Below are 27,793 nucleotides of genomic sequence, written 5' to 3'. Positions count from 1 at the left end.
TGGTATTGGCCACTGCCGCCCCGGGGAAAAGGTTCTAATGCTCTACTCTATCTATGCCTCTTATCACCTTGTAACACCTCCATCAAATCACTTTTCATCCTCCTTACCTCAACTTATCTTCACAAGTCATGCCCTCTGGTCCAGGCTGCATCCTGATAAATCTCCTCTCTGAAGCTTCTACATCCGTCCTATAATAAAGTGACCAGAACTGAACACAATATTGGAACAAGAGCTTTGTAGAACAACAACATAATGTGCAGCAAAGGTCCCAGCATGGACTCCTGTGGCACATTGTGAGTCACAGGACTTTAGGAACAATCTCAGCCAATCACTCTGTGCTTCCCACCACAGAGCCAATTATGAGTCCAATTAGCTATCCCTCCCAGAATCCTCTGTGGTTAAATTGCTGAGAGATATATTGCAAAAAACAAGATTTGTGGTCTTTGAGATGACATTGAAATTTTATTCTTTTAATATGTTCAAAGGTTCATTTATTATCCAAGTGTGTACGTAGTATACATCTCTGAGATTCATCTTCTCCAGATAGCCACGAAACAAAGAAAACCATGGAGTCATTCAGAGGGAAATAGCCACCCCCCCCCACTGCACAATAAGAGAAGAAAGATCACATGAACATCAACCCCCAAACCCCTCTGTCCCATACAAAATGTAACAAGAACATTGACCTCTAACCACCCCTCCCCCCAAACAAAACACAACAAGAACATTGTCCCCCGGACACCCCCACCCTCACACAAAATACAACCAGAACATCAAATGCCCCCCCCCATCCTCCCTCCCCCGCAGAAAATGCAACAAGAACATTGACCCCAAACCCCATCCTTCACACAAAAAAATGAGAAAGAAAGAAGCATTATCAAGTAGTAATTTGCAATTCACTGCTCACTGATCACAAATTAGTTTCATTTGGAGTCATTAGAGAATTAATATTGTTTCAGAGTTGGATTCAAAGATCAAAGTTATTTATTATCAAGGTACATATATGTTACCATGTACTACTCTAAGATTCATCCTTATTATGGAATTTACTGTCACATCTCTCATTAGGCAAATAAAATACCAGGATACTTTAATTTAGATGAACTGCTTTTAAATGATGTAGCAGATATTTAAATACTATTATTACTGACAGGTTTACATAGGTGTAAATCTTCCTTGGCCTACATTTAAACATCAATTAACCTTTCCAAAAGTTTCTTGAAGTATGAAATTACCAGGTAATATGAAGATAGGAAATAATGTATTTTATGCAAGTGATGCTATGGTCCAAAAATTTAGATCATTAGCATCATTGTTGGATCGAGTGCGAGATGAATTGCTCTTTGAAATACTAAAGTTTTCAGATAAGTTGAGTAAAATGAAGAATACCTAGGTCCCTGTACAACTATAGCAGATGAGGTTATATTGTCTGAATTTGGTTTCAAGGCTTCCAAGTCTGCAGAACGAGAATACTTCGCTGCACCATGAAGATGAATGAGGAGTATTTCTTGAATGTACATTTTTGGCAATGCTCCATTTACAGGAACGACAAATCAATGAGGACAACACCTTGCAAGTCTGGAGAAGGAGACAGGAGGTAGTGCATGCATACTAAGAACATTGAACTTGAAGTGCATTTGAAAAATGAAACTATTTGGCAGGTGAATGAGGTACAGGTTCTGAAGAATTGGTGGCATGGTTTGATGGTGGCTGGTCTTCTAATCTGTGGGAATTAATAGCCAAAAGGTACTTCTGACTTCATGGAATAATCAAGTACATTCTAGTGATAATTGAGAAGCCTTCCAGGAGTTGGGTTGGATGCAAAGGGTATTTGGAATGAGATAGTTGGTAAAGGAGACCAGCAGAGGCAAAACAGCAGCTGGTTGGATGGTGTACGCGGAGACCATGAATTTCATTTTGAACGAGCAAGATTAGTAGCATAGTTACTGTTCCTGTTTATCTTACATTTTTTTAAATAGCTAACTCAATAGACCAATGATTAATATTGTTTCAAAGTATAAATCTAGTGGGAAGAAAGATTTTGAAGCTCAAGCTCTCTTACAAACAATAATGTGGATTATTTTTGAGGGAAGATCAATTTTAAATATTGCATGAAAGGTATTTGAGATGTAAATACATAAATAAATGTGTTAAAAGTAAGATGTTTGATCCCAAATCAGATGTATTCTAGGATATTACGGGAGATAAGAGCAGATTACTTGAGTCCTGGAAATGATTCTTGTAATTTTGTTTGCCACAGGTGACATACTGGAAGATTGGTGATAGCTAATGTTATGCATTTATTTAAGAGCAGCAGCAGTAATACAGAGAACTACAAGACTGTGAATCTTACATCAGTGTTGGAAAGGTTATTGAAAGGGATTCTAAGAGACAGGATTTATTTAGACCATAAGACATAGGAGCAGAATTCCGCCATCTGGCCCATTGAGTCTGCTCTGCCATTCAATCATGGTTGATCCTTTTTTTCCCTCCTCCTCAACCCCAATTCCTAGCCTTCTCCCCATAACCTTTGATGCCATGTCCAATCAAGAACCTATCAATCTCTGCCTTAAATACACCCAATGATCTGGCCTCCACAGCAGCATGTGGCAACAAATTCTACAAATTCACCACCCTACTTGCATGTGAAAAATAAAGAACTGGTCGGGGATTGTTAGTATGGTTTTGTGCATGGGAAATTATGTTTTCAGAATCAGAGTCAGCATCAGGTTTAATATAACCATGACCAGATAACAATTACAGCACAGAAACAGGCCATTTTGGCCCTTCTAGTCCATGCCGAACACTTACTCTCACCTAGTCTCACCGACCTGCACAGCCCATAACCCTCCATTCCTTTCCTGTCCATATACCTATCCAATTTTTTTTTAATGACAATATCAAACCTGCCTCTACTACTTCTACTGGAAGCTCATTCCACACAGCTACCACTCTCTGAGTAAAGAAGTTACCCCTAAACTTTTGCCCCTTAAATCTCAACTCATGTCCTCTTGTTTGAATCTCCCCTACTCTCAATGGAAAAAACCTATCCATATCAACTCTGTCTATCCCCCTCATAATTTTAAATACCTCCATGAAGTCCCCACTCAACCTTCTATGCTCCAAAGAATAAAGACCTAACTTGTTCAACCTTTCTCTGTAACTTAGGTGCTGAAACCCAGGTAACATTCTAGTAAATCTTCTCTGTACTCTCTCTATTTTTTTACATCTTTCCTATAATTTGGTGACCAGAACTGTACACAATACTCCAATATCACTGGCATATGTTGTGAAATTTGTTAACTTTACAGCAGCAGTATATTGCAAGACATAATAATGGAGAAAAACTGTGAATTCTGGTAAATATATTAGTTAAATTAAATAAGTAGGGCAAAAAAAAAGTAGTGAGGTAGTGTTCATGGGTTCAATGTCCATTCATATATCGGATAGCAGCGGGGATGAAGCTGTTCCTGAATCCCTGAGTGTGTGCCTTTCTGTGCCTCTTACTTGATGGTAGCAATGAGAACAGGGCACGTCCTGGGTGATGGGGGTCCTTAATGATGGACGCCACTTTTTTGAGGCCGCTCCTTGAAGATGCCCTGGATACTATGGAGGCTAGTGCCCATGATGAAGCTGACTAAGTTTACAACTCTCTGCAGCTTACTTCAATCCTGCAGAGAAGCCACTCCCAGCTCACCAATACCAGACAGTTAGAATGCTCTCCACGGTACAGCTGTAGAAATTTGTGAGTGCTTTACGTGACAAATCAGCTCTCCTCAAACTCCCAATGATATATAGCTAATATTGTGTTTTCTTCGTAGCTATATCAGTATGTTGGGTCCACGTTAGGTCCTCAGAGCTATTGACACCCAGGATCTTGAAACTGCTCACTCTCTCCACTTCTTTTTTTGTGCTCTCTCATCTTACTCATTCTGAAGTCTGCAATCAGTTCTTTGATTTTACTGATGATGAGGGCAAGGTTGTTGCTGCGACACCACTCCACTAGGTGGTATATTTTGCTTCTGAGATATGCCTAGCCACAGAGTCATAGGTGTTTAGGGAGTAGAGCACTGGGCTAAGCACTCTTCCCTGTGATGACCATCAGTGAGCTGGAGATGTTATTTCTCATCTGCACAGATTGTGGTCTTCTGGTTTGGAAATTCAGAATCCAGATGCAGAGAGAGATATAGAGACCCAGAACTGTAGGAATGATGGTAATAAGCGCTGAACTGTAGTCAATAAACAGTATCGTGACATAGGCATTTGTAATGTTTATGTGATCCAAGGCCGTGTGGAGAGCCAATGAGACTGCATCTGCCGCAGACCTATTGTGGTGATAGGCAAACTAAAATGAGTCCAGGTCCCCACTCAAGAAGAAATCGATTTTAGGCATAACCAACCTCTCAAAGGACTCCATCGCCCTGAGGGTGAGAAGGTGAGCGCTTCTGGATGTGAGTCATTCGGGCAGCTCACCCTGCTCTTCTTGGGCACTGGCATAATTGTTGCCCTTTTGAAGCAGGTAGCAATGAGAGATTGAAAATGTCTTGAACTCTCCCACCAGTTGGGTGTACAGGCTGAGCTCGTCTGGGACGGGAGCATCACTGCCTCTCATGATGCTGGGTTTCGCTTTGGAGGAAGTATTGGCCTGCAAGCCATGCTAGAGTTGACATGGACTTGATCAATTTCTTTGAAGAGGTAGCTAAGAGGTTTGATGAGAGCAGGATGATGGGCATTGTCTCCATTGACTCTAGCAAGGCCTTTGGCAAGATCCTGTTTGAAGGTTGGAACACATGGGCTCCAGGGTGAGCTAGCTAAAATTGGAAACAAAATTAGCTTGTGGTGGGAGTCAGAAGATGGTGATGAAGAGTTGTTTTTCAGATTGGAGACCAGCAAGCAGTGGCACCATAGGGATCAGTGCTGGTTCATCTATACTAACAACTTAGATGAGAATGTATGTGGCATCATTAATTAGTTTGCAGTTTCACCAGAGTGGGAGGTATGGTGGACAGCGATGAAGGTTGTCCAAGTTTACAACAGGGTGTTAATCAATTGGGAATGTGGACAAAGGAAAAGGAAATTGAACGCAACTGAAACAAGTAAATATTCTTAGAAAGGAAATCAGAATGGCAAAGAGACAATATGAGATGGTTTTGTCAGCTAAGGTTAAAGAAAATCCCAAGAGGCTCTATAGGTCCATTAGGAGTAAAAGGATGGCCAAGGACAGAGTAGGTCCCATTAGAGAGCACTGGGGCCACAGGGATGGGTAGAGTTTCTAAACAAATATTTCTCTTCGATGTTTACTGAGAAGGTCATGGTTGCTCAAGAGCTAAAAGAAATAAGTGGAGATGTTTTGGAGGACATCCTTATTACTGGTAGGGAGGTATTTGCAACCTTACAGTAGTTTAAATAATAAGGATGCAAATTTGTGGATGACACAAAATTAAGAGTGTAGTTGATGGTGAGAGAAGTTATAGATTCCGGTTTGAGGTGGTGCTACCGAAAATGTGCAACAGCTTGCTGATAAATCATAAGGCAAGAGAATCGACTAAAACATTGCTTATTAAATCTTTTCTGAAGCAATTGAGGTGAACTATCACGACAGACAGTGAGGAGGCAGGCAGAAGTGAGGCTGGTTTGGGGGATGAGCTATGCAGGGGCATTGCGAAGTGCTGGGTTCGCAGACGCAGTTCGTATTGCTAATGGAGATGGAGTGGACGATTTGGAGGAGTCAATGCAGAAGAGTTTCGAAGCCCATCCACTAACCCGCGTGTGAGGTTGGATCACTCCAAGTGCCGAGCTGATTTGGTGGTGTCAAAAATGGCTTTGGGCTTGGTGGCCTAGGCATATTGGGGCTCCAGCATCACAGTCCTAGAATGTGGAACTACTTGGTGCTTGGACAATTTAAGGGCTGGCACAGTTAGACCAGAAGCCCGAGTGTTGGGTACGGAGGTGAGGGTCAGGCTGGTATAGCTTGCTCTCCTGTGAATGTTCATTCATTTCTCCACGGCGTTGAGGCTGTGAACTGAGCCGTCTGCTGTCCGTTTATGCCACACTGACGTGAAAATTAGGCTCTGAGGTTTGGGCCTGCTCTGGCTGCTCTGGGACTCATTCTGGTCTGCTATTGGCTTGCTTTTATTACTTGCATGATGTGTTTTCTTTCTCTCTTTCTTCACGCAGTGGTTTTTGGCAGACAGATTTCAAGGTGTATGATTTATACATACTTTGATAACAAATGTGCTTTGAATCTTGAGTCCAGCATTTTGTGCGTGTTGCTCGGACTTCCAGCATCTGCAGATTTTCTCAATTTTGAGAAATGGCAAGTGGATTTCAATACAGAAAACTGAGTATCAGAGTTGGGACATTATGTTGCAATTGACCTTGAACTTGGTGAGGCTAAACTTAGAGTACCAAACACAATTCTCGTCACCCAATTACAGGAGAGAATTCATTAAGCTGGGAAGAGTGCGGTGAAGATCTACGAGGATTCTGCCAGGGCTGAAGGAACTGAGTCACAGGGAGAGGTTGGGTAGGCTAGGACTTCATTCCTTGTGATACAGGAGACTGAGGGGTGACATAAAAGAGGTGTATAAAATCATGTGAGGTACAGATAAGGTCGTTTTCCCAGATAAAGTGTTAAAAACTAGAAAGCATTGCTTTAGGGTGAGAGGGGAAACATTTGAAAGGTACCTGAGGGGTAACTTTCTCTACACAGAGGACGGTGAGTATTTGGAATGAGCTGCCGAGGAAGCGATTGATGCAGATACAAAAGTTATCAATGTATTTATTTATAGAGATACAGTGTAGAGTGGGCCCTTCCAGCCCTTTGATTACGCTGCCCAACAACCCCCCAATTTAATGCTGGCCCAATCACAGGACAATTTACAACAATCAATTAACGTACCAACCAAAATGTCTTTGGACTGTGGGTGGAAACGGGGTCACCCGGAGGAAAACCCACCGTCACAGGGGGAACGTGCAAACTCCTGACGGGCAGCCGCCTGATGTACTTGAATAGGTAGAGGACTGTACATTGGGAGGCTGGAGGGACCTCAGGCAGCTGGGTGGGTACTGTGCTCAGCATGGATTGGCTGGGCTGGTATGCTGTATTGCTCCCTAGCTAAGTGTGAAGTGTTGGATTTTGCGAAGTTAAACTGGGGCAGAACGCGCATGGTGAATATCTGAGGGATTTCTGAGAACAAAGAGGTCTTGGGGCTGGTTGGAAATAGCAAGGTGGTGGTCGTGCTTGCCTTCATCAGCTCAGCCACTGAGTTAGGACGTCCTGTTACAGTTGTGCAGGATTTTAGTTTGGCTGCCCTTGCGAGTATTTTGTGCTGTTTGGGTCGCCAAACTACAAGAAAGATGTGATTAAGCTGGAAATGGTGCAGGGTGCAGAAAAGATTTACAAGGACGTTGCCTGGATTGGAGAATTTAAGTTATAAGAAGAGATTGTATAGCATGGCTTGTTTTCACAGGAGCAGGGGAAGCTGAGAAATGACATGACAGAAGTACACACAATTAATGAGAGACAATAGGTAGGGCAGACTGTTTTAAGAGAGGGAGGAAGTTTAAACGGGAGTGAAGGGAAATTTTTTCACACAATGATATCATGGAATGAGCAGACAAGAAGCTGGGAGAAACAGTAACACCACAAGAGGCATCTAGACAGGTATTTGACTGAGCAAAATCTAGAAGGATACAGATTAATGCAGGCAACAGGGATTAGTAAAAGTGGTTAGCATTCACTTGTTGGGCCGGTTTCTGCGCCGCAGAACTCTATGACTATTTTGGAAGTACAATGATTATCCACAGGACTATTATGCAAATGCATCAAGTTATGAAACGAGTTTTTTTTTAAGTTGTGCCAATGAAGCAAAACTCGCGTGTGACTTTTTAATCCAATCACGTGCAGAAGTTATATTTCTTTTCCTTGGTTTTATGCCAGCCTGCTCCCCGCAGCTGCTGAGTCACGGTGTTGACACCATCGCCCAAAACAAACTGCAGCTGGAGCCATTCTCGGAAATGGCTTCAAGACGGTTTGAAATCTCATACCCGACGATAAAACAACTATTAAGATAATCTAAATTCCTTATTGACAGTTGAGAAGATACAATAGATTCTTTGTCAGTCATATTATTTAATAATTTGATTCTGCTTCAAGTGTGTAAACTTGCCAACTTCCAGATGTTTGGCGTGATCAGCTCGCGCATGCGCGCTGCTATTAAAAGTTTATTTTAACAGAAATCGGACCTAGTAAGCCTCGGTTATAAGAGAGTTGGTCTTCCTGAAGAAACAAAACATTCAATTTACGCAACAGATTAGTTATACGCAGCGCATTCAAGGCTCTGCTGCCATCCAAAATCTTGCTTAAATAATTCACCACCGGTGGCCGGAAGATGAGGACACTGGTGTGGTGAGAGTGCCATTCACGCCACGGACCACTGCCCCCGCTCGTTACACTGAGCGCAGCTTCTCCCTCAGTCTGCGAATGCACAGCCTTGAAGAAATGGAAAAATTCCGGCAGTTTGTGGCGTTGCTCCTCGCCGCCCTTTTGCTGGGAATTCTCTCGATTGCCACTGTTTTGACCTGGGTGCTTTTTTGGAGAGGGGGTCTGGCGTGGGATTCGGGACTGCTTGAATTTAACTGGCACCCAGTGCTCAGCACCGTAGGATTCATCTTCATCAACGGATTCGGTATGTTGGTGGATAGATTGGGGGGGTGGGGTGATGGGAAAGGATGGGTTTGGATTGGGGAATGTTGCCTAAATCGTACTTTTAAAACACACTTGCCAACAAAAAGAAACACGAGTACCGGCTGGAACGTTGTAACGTGGGTCACGGCGTTGGATAGATATTCTGCAGAGAGAGAACTATTCACTGCCCGCATTAATCCTGAAGTACGAACTTTAGGCCCGCCGAACATTAACACTGTGTGAAATAACTATTTTTACCTATTTTACCTCAGCTGGGATTTTGCTTGCCGATCTCCTTCGTCTAAAACGCTAATAAATTCGTAATACCGAGTTTAAAACTCGGGAGTATAGCCAATTAATGGGTTCGTTCCATGGGCAAAGATATGCGGACAGAAATTAAGTATTTGCTGCACATAAACATGCTCTACTGATTCCAGCATCTGCAGATTTTCTTCTTGTTTCTAATGATTTTAAAATTGTTTACATCTTGATTTACACATTTAAGAAACACTTTAAGATAGGCGAAAATCGACAAAACCGGATGAACGTGTGCAGGGCGTTTCTACTCCCTTTAACTTTATGCTTTATTTAGCGAAATGTACTAAACAAGAATCTTTTTTCTTTGGATTGTGTGCTTTGACTAATATATATTGTCAGTATAATGGTGTGATGTAAGAGAGGTTTATCCCTAGATGTTAGCTCTTGTTACCCATACCTAGTGTCGGAGGTGGCCGAAAACAATCTTGCCATTCTCACATTTTTAATCAAATTAAATTTATTAATACAAAGTTTTTGCATTGGTCTGTGATATTGGGGATTTTATGTATCTGTAGATTTACTTCCTGCAGTAAGAATCATTTAATTTCCTTCAGCGCTGATCATTTATAGACTGCCTTGGACATGGAACTTTAGTAAACTGCGAATGAAGATCATTCATGCCGGCCTCACTGTTGCAACCTTTATGCTTATGATCATTTCACTCGTGGCGGTTTTTGACTTCCACAACTCCAAGAAGATTCCAAATATGTACAGCTTACACAGCTGGATTGGACTGGCTGCAGTTATCATGTATGCTTTGCAAGTAAGTGATTATTTTCAATCCAAATACAAAAGTCCAAATAAAACTACACCGAATTGAAGCAACAGCACAAATTAACATTGAGTAAAAAAAACAAAGTGATTAACAAGTTAACTTTGTATTAGAACCACGGGGCTTGTTAGTACAGGAGGCCCGTTGGTGTTCATTGCATGATCGAACTATAACTAATTCTATAACTGTCCATAACTAAGTCAGAGAGCGATACAGCACGGGTATAGTCCATGCTGATCTACTTCCTGCATTCACACCACATCTGGCTAAGCCTGGCTTCTCCCTGTAACTACCCAGGTGCTTCCTACATGATACTATTGTGCTGGACTTAACGCTTCCCTTTCCACATACTCACCAACTTCCGTATGAAAACAGTTGCCCTTCAGGTCACTTTTAAATCTTTCCCCTCTCGCCCTAAATCTATGCACCCAGTTCTGTACTCCCCAATTCTGGGGAAAAGACTCTTACCATCCATCTTATCTATGCCTTTGATAATTCTAAACATTTCGCTAAAGTAGTCCTTCCTTTTCCTTTGTTTTCAAAGAATAACAACCAGCCTCACCAACTTATCCCTACAGCTCGGGCCCTCTAGACTTGGAAACATCCTCTTAAATCTTTCTTGCATTCTTTCCAGTTTAACCACTTTCTTCCTTTCAAAGGGTGACCCAAAGTATATATACACAGTACTTCCAGTGTGGCCCCATCAATGATGTATATAACTGCACCATAATATCCTAACTCCTATACTCATGTATACTATATGATACCTTATAGGCCTACATATGCCTTTCTGGGGCTGACTCTGGGTGCAGAGCTTAGAAAAAGCAAAGCAACAGACTTTTGACATCGTAAATCAGCGAGTTGTTCGTTATGTCTCCCTTCTCACTGTGAAAAGGGGACACCTCTTTTTCCCTTACTAGGGAGGGAGAGAGCCTGTGGTATGTTGAATACCGGGTGAATGAGTAGTCTTTGGGGTACTGCAAGTCTGTGTCTTTATTGATGCTTTGCTGTATACTTCAGTGCTTGGTGGGGGTGCAGATGCTTTCATGCTGGGGGAGGGGGGTCATTGCTTTGCTGCTGCTTGTATATGGGAGGGGGAGCTGGGGGAGCTCTGGGGTTCTAATGTTTAACTGTCATTCATTCTTTGGGGCATTCCTCTGTTTTTGTGGATGTTTGCAAAGATGATGATTTCCAGGATGTATATTGTATACATTTCTCTGACATTAAATGTACCTATTGAAACTGATTGAACCTAATGATCACCTCAGTAGATCTAGGGCAGACGCTATCTCAGTGGCTCTTCTCACAGCCATAGATCACCTGGACAATACAAACACCTATGTCAGGATGTTGTTCGATGACTATAGCTCAACATTTAACACTATCATTCCCATAGTCCTGATCGTAAGCTCCAGAACCTGGGCCTCTGTACTTCTCTCTGCAATTGGATCCATAACTTCCTAACCAGACAACCACAATCTGTGTGGATTGGTGATTAAAATCTCCTCTTCACTGACTATCAACAATGGCCCACCTCAGGGGTGTGTGCTTAATCCACTGCTCTACTCCCTCTATAGATATGACACTGTGACTAGGCATAGCTCAAATACCATCTATAAATTTGCTGATGATACAACCATTGTTGGTAGAATCTCTGATGGAGATGAGAGGACATACAGGAGTGAGATATACCACCTAGTTGAGTGATGTTGCAGCATCAAACTTACACTGAATGTCAATAAGACAAAAGAGCTGATTTTCAGGAAGGGTAAGATGAGGGAAAATGAACGAATCCTCATAGAAGGATCAGAAGTAGAGAGAGTGAGCAATTTTAAGTTTCTGGGGGTCAAGATCTGTGAGTATCTAACCTACTCCCAACATATTGACGCAGCTATGAAGAAGGCAAGACAGGGACTTTATTTCATTAGGAGTTTGAGGAAATTTGGTATGTCAACTAAAAAACTCAAATTTCTTTAGATGTCCTGTGGAGAGCATTCTGTTAAGTTGCACCACTGAATGGTATGGGGGTGGGTGGTGGTGGGCTACTGCACAGGACCAAAAGGAGCTACAGAAGGTTGTAAAAGTAGTCATCTCTATCTTGGGTACTAGCCTTTGTGCTATCCAAGACTTCTTCCAGGAGTGGTGCCTCAGAAAGGCGACGTCTATTATTGAGGACCCACATCATCCAAGACATGCCCTCGTCTCACTGTTACCATCAGGAAGGAGGTACAGAAGCCTGTAGCCACACAGTCAATGATTCAGGAACAGCTTCATCCCCTCTGCCATACGATTCCTAAAAGGACATTGAACCCATAAAAACTACCTCATTATTTTTTTAATATATTCTGTTTTTGCACAATTTTTAATTATTCATTATATATATATATATATTTACTGCAATTTATTTATTTCTATATTATCATGTATTGCATTGAACGGTTGCTGCAAAGTTAACAAATTTCATGACACATACCAGTGATAACAACCCAATTCTGATTCTGATGTGCCAGGATTGATATGAGCCAGCATCTTCAACACATTTTTCACCACTGAGTTTACCTGCAATGCCACTGCTAACAAATTATGCACTAGTACTCTTATGTTCCTGTGTCATTACACTCCCTAGTGACCTGATATTCGTCATATAAGTGTTACACTGGTTTGACTTTCCAAAATGCATCCCCTTACATTTACCTGATTTGAAATCCATTTGCCACTCTCAGCTCACTTCCCTCATTGTCGAAGATCCCCCTTGTAATATACAATAACCTTCTGAACTATCAACAATACCTACTGTTATGAGTGATGAACAGACCTGATGGTCAATGGGGTGCAGAGTTAACCATTCCCAACCCCCCTCCTGAGAACTATGAACTATTGCTGTTGTTATGCTGCTCATGAGAGAGAGATAAAGCCCAGTCAAGAACATTTGCTACAGCTAAGAGGGGGAGAGAGACTGTTGATTTACTGTATTTTGACTCTTCCTGAATTATTGACCTTCTACTACAAGGACTGTACTTTACTTGTAACATGCCTCAGGAGGTAGCAGGAGTGGCCTGATTTGAGAGTTGATGGATAGCTGAGACCCCGTAAGTGGGGATAAAAAGACAGGTCTGGAGAGACACCCTTCAGACACACCAGTGGACATTGATTGAGTGTTGGGAACCCACAGAAAGGTGGGGGCTTCGAAGACCGACCCAGGAGATTGATCAGTAAAACTCACAGTGTTACAGCGGGGCCAGTGGGGACTTGTGTGTGTGTCCACTCATGCCAGAGTGATGAGTCCACCACAGAAGAATGGTCTAGCTGAAGACCAGAGGGGTCATAACTGAATGACCACAACGATACGACGGATTAAGAAAGCAAAGGAAGGTTTGGCTGCTGTAGCTGTTTCCTCTCGCTCTCTCTCTCTCTCTCTCTCTCCAACGATTTCAATACAACAACCATAACTACTTCAGCATTTATGAACTGAACTCTATATTTTCCTATGACAATTCATTTATCCCTAGACATCGATAGAGCTTGTTTATTATTGATTATTATTATTCCTACACTTCTAGGTTTATTACTGCTAACTTGTTTTATATGTATATTTGCATTTTTGATATTGTATTGTGTAGTTTATTAATAAACACCTTTAGTTTGGTACCACCAGACTCCAACGGATTCTTCTTTCTCTGCTGGTCAGACACCCAGTTACGGGGTACGTAACACTACTAATATTGTGTAATCTGCAAATTGACTGATCAAGCCCTGTGCATTTGCATCCAAGTCATTTATATAAATAATGAATAACAAGGACCCCAACATTGACCCCTACAGTACACCACTAATCATCAAAGTCCATTCTGAAGAGGTACCACCACTCTCTGCTTCCTACATCCGAGCCAGTTTTGAATCTACCTCACTAGATCTCCCTGCATTCCATGAGACCTAAGCTTCCAGACTAGGTTATCATGCAGGATCTTGTCAAAGACCTTGCTAAAGTCCAAATAGACAGCATTCATGACTAATTCCTGTACTGTTGTGGTTACTTCAGAAAACTCTAAAGGCTTGGACTATGGTAAAACTAACAGAATTATGGTCACTGGAGCTAAAGTGCTCACTGGTTGCCACTTCAGTTACTTGCCCTGCCTCAGTTCCTCAGAGGAGATTCAGTATTGTAAGTAGGACACTTTATATATTTACTCAGGAAATATTCCTGGACTTATTTCACAAATTCTACCTTGTCCAGAGCCTTAGCATTTTGGTTGGCCTAATCAATACCAGGGAAATTAAAATTCCTCAATAGTACAACAATTATTCTTACAACTATGAACAATTTCTCTACACACCTGCTCAGTTTCCACTGTTTATTGGGGTCCATAATACAGCCCCACCAGTGTGACCACTCCCTTCTTATTTTTAAGTTCTACCGTATTACCTCACTGGATAATGCCCCAAACATGTCATCTCTGAGCAGTGCCTTATTACAAAGGCCACACTCCCACCTCACACACCTGAAGCACCTTGCAGTTTCAAGTTTCTCTTAAAACTGAGCAATTTTCATCTCAAGTTTCCCATATGACAAAACTTTCTAGACTTCAGTAACCCTTTATACCTTTCATTCTAGCAATTCCTTCATTTCAGTGAATATTTTAAATTGATAACGTACTTGTTCTGATTCTCGTCAAAGAGAAATATTTGTGTCAAATCTTTGCAATTGTTAAATGTGGCTTTAAGATGACAAGATTGAAAAATAAATAATCTTGTGGAGGCACTGGGCATGACTGAGATACTGCCAATGTTGCAATGAAAGATTCAGTGATCTGGAAGTTTGTGGTGTGTAGCTATAGAATTTGAGCAGATGATTTAAAAAAATTGTAAGATCTTCCTGTTTGGATGGGAGATATCCTACAATGATGATGGAAGTAATGATGGAAATAGCAGGAGGTACAATATATCAATCTTCCCTGGATATGGGAGTGATTGAGACATTATTCAGGTATATGTTGCAATGTTGTGTCAAATTAAAATGCCTTTCATTTGGAATGAAGATAAAACTTCAGAAAGGGTATTAGAGAGATTATATATGAGGGATTTCTGATATGTAGAATGATCATGGAAAAAAAAGATTGTTCTTAATGCAGAGATTATCCACTAAGATCTGATTAGACCACATCTGGATTTTGCCCCTAGTGTTGAGAGGTGATTTAATTGGGACCTGTTTAAGGTAGGTTGGTTTTTATAAGAACAAGAGCAAGGGATATAATATTAAAAATTGAACCAAGAAATGTCAGAGAAGCAATACCTTTCACACCAATTATTGTAGAAATGTGAAAATGTCTCATACAAGTTTGACTGAATGGCAGCTCCATTTCTATATTCTTAATAAGGACACTGAAGTTAAAAAGAACTTTGGGAAAGTTAATGAAAAGAAATAGTTTCCAGAAATAGGTTAAAGATAGTCAGGAAAGAAACCAGAGATTGAATATAGTTATTTTCATGCAGAGTAGTCATGTTCTGGAATTCACTGTCTGAAAGGATGGAGGAAGCTGATTTTGAAAGAGATCAATGTTATTGCGACTAGACATCTGGTACTTTTGAGTGGTTGGAACAGGCAGTGTGTGTTGAGTGACATAAGTGAAGAAAAGGAATCATTGTAATTCTGAGATGGCAGGGAAGAAGGCATGAAGAAAGTGTAGGAAATAGAATACCTGTTGCATTATTTACCACTGGTAATTAATTGTACCTTTAACTGATTTAACTGTATAGGTTGAGATCACTTCTCTCTCATTTTATTTTACCTGACTCTGCACATTTTGGTACTTCACGTGTGTAAATATTCACAAGGTACAACACTTTCCTGTCATTCCTTTCAGTGAGCGAGCTGAATCACTGCCACTCGTTACCAACTTTTCCGTAAGAACAAACATTTCATTATCCATCCTCAAAAAACTTTTCCAGTGCAGCCAATTATTTCAATATCTGATTCAAAATAAATTCATTAAAAAAACATTGCCTTTCTCCCTCTACAGTCCCATTCAGATTCAAAGTAGTGAATCTCATGGCTTTTGTATCCTTCTCATAATGGACCCCCAAGAACATTTAAAATAATCCTATATCCCTTTCTTGGTTTTATGTGCATGGCCCTTATATAGAAATACTCTTTTTTTTAAAAGTCCATTTCAACTTGCTGTTCCATAACATATTACATTATTTTGCACTATCCATTCTATCCTTCAACTCTTAAGCATCTTGATATATTAAATTGTGCTGCTTTGAGCCTGTCCACTGTATCTACCATTATCAACATGCTCCCTTCTTGACACCACATCGATAGTCATACCTTTTATATCTATGCTCTAAGATCTTCTGTGCCATCAGGTGCGTCAAAATATTCCCAAGATTTTTCTGCGGAGATGTGACATGCAGTGAAAGGATTTCATGAACTTCTCCCCTCGAAATCAAAACTATTGTTGTTTCCTTAACCTGCCCCTTTCAGTAAGGCATAAGGATAAGGTTCCCCATGCAAGGCTCCTTCATGGAGACCTTAGAAACATAGAAATATAGAAAGCCCCCAGCACAATACAGACCCTTTGGCCCAAAATGCTGAGCTGAACATGTACTTTAGAATTTACCTCGGGTTACCCTTAGCCCTCTATTTTCCTAAGCTCCATGCACCTATCCAGGAGCCTCTTAAAAGACCCTATTGTATCCGCCTCCACCACTGTCACTGGCAGCCCATTCCATGCACTCACCACTCTGTGTTTTAGAAAAAATATTACCCCTGACATCTCCTATGTACCTACTTCCAACCACTTAAAACTGTGTCCTCTTGTGTTAGCCATTTCAGCCCTGGGAAAAAGCTTCTGACTATCCACATGGTGAATGCCCCTCATCATCTTATACACCTCTATCAAGTCACCTCTCATCCTCCGTCGCTCCAAGGAGAAAAGGCTGAGTTCATTCAACTTATTCTCATAAGGCATGCTCACCAATCCAGGCAACATCCTTGTAAGTCACCGACCTCCATGCAGAATATGACCTGTCTAAAACTAATATAACCCATCTACAACCTTGCTTTGTTGATCCAGAATTAGCTTACCCACAGAAGGCAAAGAGTGTTTGTAGATGGTTCATTTTCTGAATGGAGGCCGATGACCAGTGGTGTTCCACAGGGATCTGTTCTGGGACCCCTCCACTTCATGGTTTTTTAAATGACCTGGCTGAAGTAGAAGGGTGGGTTAGTAAGTTTGCTGATGACACAAAGGTTAGTGGTGTTGTGAATAGTCTGGAGGGTTGTCAGAGGTTACAGCGGGACTTCAATAGGGTGCAGAACTGGGCTGAAAAGTGGCAGATAGACTTCACCCCAGATTAAGTGTGAAGTGGTTCATTTCGGTACATTCAATTTGAAGACAGGATAATAATATAAATGGCAAGACCAGCAGTGTGGAGAATCAGATCTTGGGGTCCGTGTTGGTAGGACACTCAAAGCTGCTGTGCAGGTTGACAGTGTTGTTAAGGTGTATGGTGTGTTGGCCTTCATCAACCATGGGACTGAGTTCAAGAGCCGTGAGGTAATGTTATGGCTATATAAGACCTTGGACAGACTGCACATGGAGTACTGTGTTCAGTTCTGGTCACCTCACTACAGGAAGGATATGGATACTGTAGAGAGAGTGCAGAGGAGATTTACAAGGATGATGCCTGGATTGGAGGGCGTACCTTGTGAGAATAGGTTGAGTGAACTCAGCCTTTCCTCCTTGGAGCGACATAAGATGAGAGGTGACCCGATAGATGATGAGGGGCACGATCGTGTAGATAGCCAGCTACTTTTTCCCAGGGCTGAAATGGCTAACACAAGAGAACACAGTTTTAAGGTGCTTGGAAATAGAAACTGAGGGAATGCCAGGGTTAAGGTTTTAGGGCATAAGAAATAGGAGCAGGAGTAGGCCATCTGACCCATCTAGCCTGCCCCACCATTCAATAAGATCATGGCTGATCTGGCCATAAACTCAGCTCCATCTATCTGTCTTTTCCCCATAACCCTTATTCCCTTACTGTGGAAGAACCTATCTAACTGTTTCTGAAATATATTTAATGAGGAAGCCTCAACTGCTTCCCTGGGCAGAGAATTCCACAGATTCAACACTCTCTGTGAAAAACAGTTTCTCCTCATCTCTGTCCTAAATCTTCTCCCCTGAATCTTGAGGCAAAGTCACCTACTTCTATCTTATTTATCCCTTTGAAAATTTTGTATGTTCCTATAAGATCCCCTCTCATTTTCTGAACTCCCAGGTGACTCCATCTCTCCTCATAGGTTAACCCCTTCATCCCTGGAATCAACCTGGTGAACCTCCTCTGCACTGCTTCCAAAGCCAGTATATCCTTATGCAAGTATGCAGACCAGAACTGCACACAATACTCCAGGTGGCGTGTGGAATGCACTGCTGGCGGCGGTGGTAGAAGCGGATATAATATGGTCTTTTAAGAGCCTCTAATATAGGCGTATGGAGCTCAGAAAAATAGTGGTCTATACGCTAGGGAAATTCTAGGCAGTTTCTAGTGTAGGTTACATGGTTGGCACAACATTGTGGGCCGAAGGGCCTGCAATGTACTGTAACTTTCTATATTCTATGTTTCCAGTTTCCCCTAAAGTTTAACAAATTATCTCCCTGAAATCAAATGTTCCCAATAGTTCTTTTAGAACTGGTATACCTACTACCTCCTCATACTCTGTGGTGGTATAAAACTGTCTGCATCAAGTACTGCTTTCTCTAACATCAGATCCAGTCACCACTACCAATGCAAAGAAACCCTAGAATGCTTTGTCTTAAAGCAATCTTTCTACTTTAGATTCCTTGAAACCAACACAAGCTCTTCAATAACTCACCTACAACTCACTTATAAATCCATAGACAATGTAAGCTATTTTCAAGACTGTGGCCATGTCTCTCCTTGTCCTTTATATCATTGCTATCTGTAGCTAAGGATGCATTCACTGTCTTTTCTTTATGACTCCATGTTCATGTGTCCTGTTCCAAAGCAGATGGCTACCTGTAAATCTATCTCTCCCCCCCCCCCATTCTGTCACATGCAATCCCTCAAGATATACAAGAAAGTTAAGTTTTAAGTTTCTGAACAATAACCAACAACAAACATCTTTCTGCCAGTTTTCGACGATATTCTTTGAACTTCATATTATTGCCTGTCCCCATTGCTTTTAGTCAAATTTGATTGTGTGGAGGTGGGACCAGATGGTGGATGATACAGAAAATCTCATTAAATCTGCAAATAGTTAAGTGGCATTTATTTTCAAATCGAACTGATCTATTTTTGGTATTCTCTGGATAAAAGAATAACTTCAAGATTATTAAAACTGTGACTCAATTTCTGTTTGGTCCTTTAACACATTTCACTTATTTTGTGGATGCAGGAAAGAAACACGGATGGTAGCTTGCCTCCCAGGTGCCAGGGTCTGAGATGTTTCTGATCACGTCCACGATATCCTGAAGTGGAAGGGAGAAAAGCCAGAGGTGTTATTACATATTGGTACCAATGACAGGGGTAGAAAAAGGGAGGAGGTCCCAAAAACAGACTACAGGGAGTTAGGAAGGAAGTTGAGAAGCAGGACCTCAAAAATGGTAATTTCAGGATTACTGCCTGTGCCATGCAACAATAGAGTGAGGTGGAGGATAAATGTGTGGCTGAGGGATTGGAGCAGGAAGCAAGGATTCAGATTTCAGGATTATTGGGACCTCTTTTGCGGCAGGCATGACCTGTACAAAAAGGACAGGTTGCACTTGAATTCGAGGGGGACCAATATCCTGGCAGGGAGGTTTGCTAAGTCTATTGGAGGAAGTTTACTGGGGGGGGGGGGGGGGGCGGGGCGGGTTGCAACCGAACTGAAGAGATGAAGGGGTGGATGGCTCACAAATAGAGAAAGCTTGGAAACAGTGCAAGAGGGAGGATAGGCAGGTGATAGAGAAGGGGCATGCTCAGACTGATGGTTTGAGATGTGTCTATTTTAATGCAAGAAGCATCATGAACAAATGAGATGAGCAGATGAGCTTACAGTGTGGATCAGTTTTTGGAGCTGTGATGTTGTGGCCATTACAGAGAATTGAATGGCTAAGGGACAGGAATGGTTACTTTGAGTGCCAGGCCTTTGATGCTTCAGAAAGGACAGGGAGGGAGGCAAAAGAGGTGGGGGCATGGCACTGCTGATCAGAGATAGTGTCACGGCTGCAGAAAAGGAGGAAGTCATGGAGGGGTTGTCTACTGAGTCTCTGTGAGTGGAAGTTAGAAACAGGAAGGGGTTAATAACTCTACTGGGTGTTTTTTTTATATATAACACCCGATAGTAACAGGGACATCAAGGAGCAGATAGGGATACAGATTCTGAACGGTGCAATAACAACAGGGTTTTTTGTAATGGGAGATTTTAATTTCCTCAATATAGTTTGGCATCTCCCTAGAGTTAGGGGTTTAAATAAGGTTTCCTGACACACTATGTAGATAAGCCTATAAGAGGAGAGGCTGTACTTGATCTTGGATAAGTCACCGGGACTGGACGAGATGAGCCCCAGGCTATTGTGGGAGGCGAGGGAGGAGATTGCTGAGCCTCTAGCAATGATCTTTGCATCATCAGTGGGGACAGGAGAGGTTCCAGAGGATTGGAGGGTTGCGCATGTTGTTCCCTTATTCAAGAAAGGGAGTAGAGATAGCCCAGGAAATTATAGACCAGTGAGTCTTACTTCAGTGGTTGGTAAGATGGAGAAGATCCTGAGAGACATGATTTATGAACATCTGGACAGGTATAATATAATTAGGAATAGTCAGCAATTCCTTTGTCAAGGGCAGGTCGTGCCTTACAAGCTTGACTGAATTTTTTGAGGATGTGACTAAACACATTGATGAAGGTAGAGCACTAGATGTAGTGTATATGGATTCAGCAAGGCATTTGATAAGGTACCACATGCAAGGCTTATTGAGAAATTAAGGAGGCATGGGATCCAAGAGAACCTTGCTTTGTGAATCCAGAATTATGCCTGAGGGATCTGTTCTGGGACACCTTCTCTTCATGATTTTTATAAATGACCTGGATGAGGAAGTGGAGGGATGGGTTAGTAAATTTGCTAAATTAACAAAGGTTGGGGGTGTTGTGGATAGTGTGGAGCGCCGTCAGAGGTTATAGTGGGACATTGTTAGAATGAAAAACTGGGCTGAGAAGTGGCAGATGGAGTTCAACCCAGATAAGTGTGAGGTGATTCATTTTGGTAGGTCAAATATGATGGCAGAATATAGTATTAATGGTTAGACTCTTGGCAGCGTGGAGGATCAGAGGAATCTTGGGGTCCTAGTCCATAGGACACTCAAAGCAGCTACACAGGTTGACTGTGTGTTTAAGAAGGCATACGATGCATTGGCCTTCAACAACTGTGGGACTGAGTTCAAGAGCAAAGGGGTAATGTTGCAGCTATATTGGGCCCTGGTCAGACCCCACCTGGACTACTGTGCTCAGTTCTAGTCATCTCACGAAGGAAGGATGTACAGAGGAGATTTGCAAAGATGTTGCTTGGATTGGGGAGCATGCCTTATGAGAATAGGTTGAGTGAACTTGGCCTTTTCACCTTGGAGCAACCGAGGATGGGAGGTGACCTGACAGAGGTGTAAAAGATGATAAGGATTGATCGTGTGGATGATCAGAGGCTTTTTCCCAGGGCCAAAATGGCCAACACGAGAGGGCACAGTTTTGAGGTACAGAGGTTGTGTCGGGTAATTAAAAAAAAAACGCAGAGTGGTAATTGCGTGGAATAGGCTGCTGCCGACGGTGGAGGAGGCAGATACAACAGGGTCTTTTAAGAGACTCCTGGATAGCTACATGAAGCTTAGAAAAATAGAGGGCTATGGGTAACCCAAGGTAATTTCTAAAGTACATGTTCGGCACTGCATTGTGGGCCGAAGAGCCTGTATTGTGCTGTAGGTTTTCTATGTTTCTATATTTATAAAGAACTGCTGTAAGCTTGATTTCTTGAAGTTGCCTGTTTGCCATTAATCATCTGATGACTATGGAATTATTGAGAAGATTCTTATATGATAGTAAACTGTATCTTTTTACCTTGCAGATAGTATTAGGGTTGTGCATTTTTTTGCTGCCATTCACTCCCATGTATATCAAGGCACTTTACATGTCAATCCATGTGTTCGCTGGTCTCTTCATCTTTGGAATGGCAATTATTGCGGCTGAAACAGGAATAACTGAAAAACTTATTTTCACTCTGTAAGTATAAAATATTATAATTATCTGAAATAATCATCACTATACTGTATTTGTACAGTATGAAGATTTACTGCACTAAGTATTTGATCTAGAGTATACAATATGTTCATATTCCAGATTTTCATCTTATCTTTTATTCATGGATAAATCATTTCAGAGTAAATTTTAACAAAAAAAGTTAAAGAATTTGTAGTATCTTAAAGCAAATTCATCACCATCTATTTTCCTTTATTTCTAAATGTTATTTAGCAATATTGGAGTTTCTGCTTATCCTATCTGAAATGGTAAAATATAGTAACAAAACAGTGAACCTACATCATACATGTATGGTCTTCTTTAGTATGAAGCTTCTATTATCTATTCAGCATCCAGCCACTTGATTAAATTGGACACAGAGGTTAAATACCCAATTTCTTCAAACCACATTCCTTCCAAGCATGATTCAACTGGGATCAGTGGATAATTTTTCAATTTTGTTAAAAATACTTTAAGAACTGCAAATATATTCATATTATTTTTATAAAACATTGTTTATTCCAAATACATTTCAACTTTAGCAATTGTAATAAAATATACTGATCTCAAAACAAAGGTAAAACTAGACTGGAACCAGCAAGCAATTTACTATTATTTAAAAAAAAACAAATGTGCCCAGAAGACAAACTTCTCTGCTTGTGCAAATTATCTCACCTAGTTTTCTGTTGTTTTTAATTCTAGGTAGGAAACTTAAAACTAAAATAGACTTTTTTGTTTAACTTTTTGTTGGTCTTGGGGTGGAAACATAAGAGGGTAGATACACTCTGATATTTGACCATTGATGCAGCCTATCCTTATTCACATTTTGACTTCCAGAAAGTCCCGGGTTTTTTGTGTGAAGATAATATCACTTTTACACACACACACTTCATATGTGTGTGTGTGTGTGTGTGTGTGTGTATATATATATATATTTAAATTATATATATTAAATCATTTACAATGTTTGTTTCAGAATTTTGCATTCCGCTTTGGAAAGCTACTGTAATCTGTTAAAAGGGAAGCTGATTTAAAAGTGTTAATTGAAATCACATTTTAATTCTCCTGCTACCCTTAACACCAGGGATAAAGCCGACCCTCACGATTGCTTGTTATTTGCTGATGCAGCAGGAAAAGTACTGATTTTAAAAACTGCTTGAATGAGTTTATGAACTTGAAAATGTCTGACTTGACCCTGACTCCTCAATTGGACTTCTAAATTTGGACTGTTGCTAATGAATATTCAAATTTTTTTTGAATACAAACACAAATATATTCATCTAAAAGGAGATTTTCCATTATCATACAGTATTTCATACATTTTTTTTCCAGGCGCCCAGGAAGTAATGTCACACTCTCCTATGCTCAGTCACCTCCTGAGGCTATACTTGTCAATGCTCTTGGAATTCTGATTTTAGTCTTTGGAGGATACATCTTCTGGATTGCCACACGACCTGAATGGAAACGCCCTCCGGAACAGATAAAAGGAAGCATGAGTATTGACGAAGCATCCACCTTAAACAAAACAAGTATTTCAGCTGAAATCAGTATGGACAATGTTGGAGAGAACACGCCAAGACTGAGACAAGTCAATCTTGAAGATGTGGGCCAAAGAGCAACATTCTAAGAAATGAAATGAATTGTAATTTGCTCTATTGCTGTTTTAGGTTTTTAATAATTTTTAAGTGTTATACATTCAATAGTGCCTAAGTGAACAAAAATAACCAAAATGGTTTACAGTTGGCTTAGGATTATTTTCCTGGAACCAGAGGCAAAATACTGACTTCAATGCATTTCTTTTTTGTTAAGCAACAATTCAGTATAATCAGTATTAAAAACCTTCATTTTTACATTTATGCTTTACATTTCCTTCATTGATAACATTGACATTTTCCCTTGTATGTATGTGTGGTTTTAACAGACTAACTTGTTGCAAAACCAAACTTTGATCTAACTTTTCACTTAGAACATTAGAGTATTACAGCACAGGAACAGGCCTTTTGGCCCTTATTGGCTGTGCTGAACCATTTTTCTGCCTAGTCCCACTGACCTGCACCTGGACCATATTCCTCCATACACCTCTCATCCATGTACCTGTCCAAGTTTTTTTTTAAATGTTAAAAGTGAGCCTGCATTTACTACTTCATCTGGCAGCTCATCCAACACTCCCACTACTCTCAGTGAAGAAGCCCCCCCCCCGCAATGTTCCCTCTAAACTTTTCCCCCTTCACTCTTAACCCATGACCTCTGGTTTTTTTCTCCCCTGTCCTCAGTGGAGAAAGCCTACTTGCATTCACTCTATCTATTCCCATCATAATTTTATATACCTCTATCAAATCTCCCCTCATTCTTCTACACCCCAGGGAATAAAGTCCTAACCTATTCAACCTTTCTCTATAACTCAGTTTCTCAAGTCCCAGCAACATCCTTGTAAACCTTCCCTGCACTCTTTCAACCTTATTAATATCCTTCCTGTAATTCGGTGACCAAAACTACACACAATACTCCAAATTTGGCCTCACCAATGCCTTATATAACCTCACCATAACATTCCAGCTCTTATACTCAATACTTTGATTTATAAAGGCCTATGTACCAAAAGCTCTCTTTACTACCCTATCTACCTGTGACATCACTTTTGGAATCCCTCTGTTCTACTGCACTCCTCAGTGCCCTACCATTTACCTTGTATGTTCTACCTTGGTTTTTCCTTCCAAAGTGCAATACCTCACATTTGTCTGTATTAAACTCCATCTGCCATTTTCTAGCCCATTTTCCAGCTGGTCCAAATCCCTTTGCAAGCTTTGAAAACCTTTCTCACTGTCCACTACACCTGCAATCTTCGTATCATCTTCAAAATGCCTGATAAATGTGTTGTGAAACAGATACCTTACATACTTTATATAATGGTAATCAAATTTGTTTAGTCATCTCTTTAGAGAATATACCATTTAACTGTTGTTTTCATTATTATATGCTCTGTATATTCACTTATTTAAATAAAAATGACTACAAGTCCCTTAGTATTTATTTCCTTAGCCATACTTCATTTCTATGCCTCACCATTTTTAAAACCTTCTAACACAAATGAGGACAAGATAATTATTAATCGGCAGAAGAGAATGGAAATGTACCACCAAATTCAATTAAATACCATTTTTATTATAGCGATCTTGCATTTTAGCAGCATTGCAAGATTGACCTGCAACGTAGCAGTGTAGAAACAAGCATTGCAGCTGGGTTACAAGAATATAGTCGTGTGCAAGCCAATAATCTTGTTTTGGCAGGAGAGATTATAGAACTCACCACAAATCTTTAAACATTGGATTTTATGTGTTGCATCGAGTTCCCAACTGTCTTGCATTTTCACTTCAAAGAAAAGGTAAGCCGTTCATTACTCCACAATAACTATGGTGTTGGAAAGGAGAGGAGGGAGAGAGATATTGCTTCTACCTCTTCCAACGATTCTGAGAGAGGCACAGAGTGATCAGTATTTACTGACAATTACCTTTATTGTTCAAACTAACAAATACGTGAATTTATACACTAAATACCTTGTGCAAACAACTGCTAAGTACCCCCGACTCTCCTGGATAGTCAAATAGCAAAGGTATTACCCGGGCGGAGGAACTTACGCTGGCCAGGTGCTCCTTGTTCCTCGTGGTCCCGACTCACTTTCCATGTGTTCATGCAGGGTTCTTCTCGCTTGTGTCTGCGATGGTTATTCTTCGAAGTTACTGCCACTGGCGCACACAAAGCATCCACTTTTATATCCATTGCTTATCAATTCAAATGTCGTACTCCCGTGTCAATGGCTGCCGGTCATGTGTCTGGCCTTTAACACCTGGTCATTGGCTCTGGTCCAAGCAGCCTCCATCTATTGTCCTCTTCCCATCAAGGGACAGTTGCTGACTCATGGCTCTTTGTTCTCAGTCAGCAATGAGCTTGAATCACAAGTCTGCATGTTATAGCCAACCAAAGAACACCTCACAAACAACTCCTTATTTGGAAATGACCTCCAGTCCAGCAGATTACCTGGTCTTTGTGTCTTCTTTAAAACACTAATCAAGTCCAGCATGTCAGGCTCACAAAATGGAGAATCAAGTGTCTTCACAAAATGGCAGCCTCCAACCCCAAACACACGGCAAGAACAAAGACTGCTTCCACTGTCCTTGATTCATTTGCATTCACTGATTTGAAGATTGTCATTCTTTCTGGCCAACAATGGGCTTCAACGCATCATGGCTAACTGCAGCATTGATACATACTGCCCAATGTATTTGATACATTGCCCAATTGTTTTTATAGCTAACAAGTCCTCCCTACTACCTGCACCTCCCCTTTTCACCCCACCTCCACCCCAACACAAACTTTTCTTCCATCTGTCATCATACCTCCAATTCACTAACAAATTTAAGATTTATTGCAGTGCAACACTTCATCAGATATTCTCCTGTATACATGCTGCCTGACTGCAAAAAAAACCCCTCAAAAGCATCTTGTGTGTGTGGTGGTCAAGATTTCAAGCACCTACAAAACATTTGCAGATTGTTTGAGGGTAAAATTGCAGTCAGGTAACATCTGTGGAGAATGAAACAGAATTAATATTTCATACAATAAAATCAGGTTGTACCTTTCTTCCCCCTTATATGGAAAATAGGTTAACAGAACTTCACACAACAGAATGCTTACGTGCAGATGATGATTACAATGCTTGCATGTGTGCTGAGTAACACGTACAAAATGCAAGTCGGGCAGCATCTATGGAAAGGAATAAACAGTCGATGTTTCAGGCTGAGACCCTTCATTGGGACTTTCCATAGGTGTGCTGAGTACCTCCAGCATTTTGTATGTTACTCTGGATTTTCAGTTTCTGCAGAATCTCTTCTGTGTGTGCATTCTGAGACAGAGTTCCAAATTATCAACTCATTTACTTAAATATTAGCAACAATGAACCTCATTACTCAACATGCACAACTAAAAGTTAATTTCCTGTAAACCACCACCATTCACCAATGAATGTCCATTACAAGACCCTATAAAATATCTTGGGAACAAGCTCTCAATGAAGGCTGATATTCTTACCAAAATCCACCACCACCTCTAGTGCAACAAGACTTCTTACATGACAAAAGCTTGTGATCTATTGGACATACTGCTCCCAGCCAAACTGTATATTTACAAATCATGGGCATAATGAGATATCATGGACATGCAGAAGTGGCTTGTTCGGTTAGCTGTCATATAATGGAATTGAATTTAATAGGATAAAGTGTATTCCTGCCCCACAAAGACAAATCTGACCCATGAAGTTTGATCAGCAGCACGAGATAAGAAACAAGCTGCCCATTAAGAGTTCTCACAGGAGAGTGCAAGATCACAGTTACATATTTAAAGTTGATTGAGTTGGCTCCAGGATAGTTTCCACCACAGCACAGACAGCTTCAGAATACACTCCAAAGTTTCCCCCATGACAAATAGAGGCCAGGGCCAGAAAAAACAAACATGTTAAAGAGATAAACAGATGAAGATACATATTTTCAAAATACTGACAGGCAAAGTGCATTTCTGACATCTCAAAATGAAGGCAGACAAGAGGGATAGCTAATTAACAGATGAGATATGAGACCCAGATGACCTCTGCAAGAATGTAGGAACCAGAGACAGAGGCCTGCTTCTGGTACAATAACCATGGTTACCAAAGCCTGAACTGAACAAAGAAATTCTTGGGTAT

General features: G+C 40.9%; 1 protein-coding gene across 1 annotated transcript; it reads left to right on the top strand.

Moving 5' to 3' along the window:
* Window positions 1-8,243: 8,243 nt before the first annotated feature.
* LOC132392552 (plasma membrane ascorbate-dependent reductase CYBRD1) lies at window positions 8,244-25,105 on the top strand. The gene is made up of 4 exons (XM_059966565.1): window positions 8,244-8,690; window positions 9,562-9,770; window positions 21,890-22,044; window positions 23,392-25,105. Exons 1-4 carry the CDS (start codon window positions 8,486-8,488, stop codon window positions 23,684-23,686), a joined length of 864 nt encoding a protein of 287 aa, XP_059822548.1. The 5' UTR covers window positions 8,244-8,485; the 3' UTR covers window positions 23,687-25,105.
* The last annotated feature ends 2,688 nt before the right edge of the window (window positions 25,106-27,793 follow it).

The sequence above is a fragment of the Hypanus sabinus genome, chromosome 4 (genome assembly GCF_030144855.1).
Source record: "Hypanus sabinus isolate sHypSab1 chromosome 4, sHypSab1.hap1, whole genome shotgun sequence".
NCBI lineage: Eukaryota > Metazoa > Chordata > Chondrichthyes > Myliobatiformes > Dasyatidae > Hypanus > Hypanus sabinus.
Note: the sequence above shows the minus strand (reverse complement) of the source record. Positions and strands in the feature narration are given on the sequence as shown.

Bases quoted from the DNA above. Each gene is read 5' to 3' on its own strand.
- LOC132392552 (XM_059966565.1), top strand. From the start codon at position 8,486: ATGCACAGCCTTGAAGAAATGGAAAAATTCCGGCAGTTTGTGGCGTTG. The intron at 8,691-9,561 runs GTATGTTGGTGG...AATTTCCTTCAG, and splicing joins CATCTTCATCAACGGATTCG to CGCTGATCATTTATAGACTG. The intron at 22,045-23,391 runs GTAAGTATAAAA...TTTTTTTTCCAG, and splicing joins GAAAAACTTATTTTCACTCT to GCGCCCAGGAAGTAATGTCA.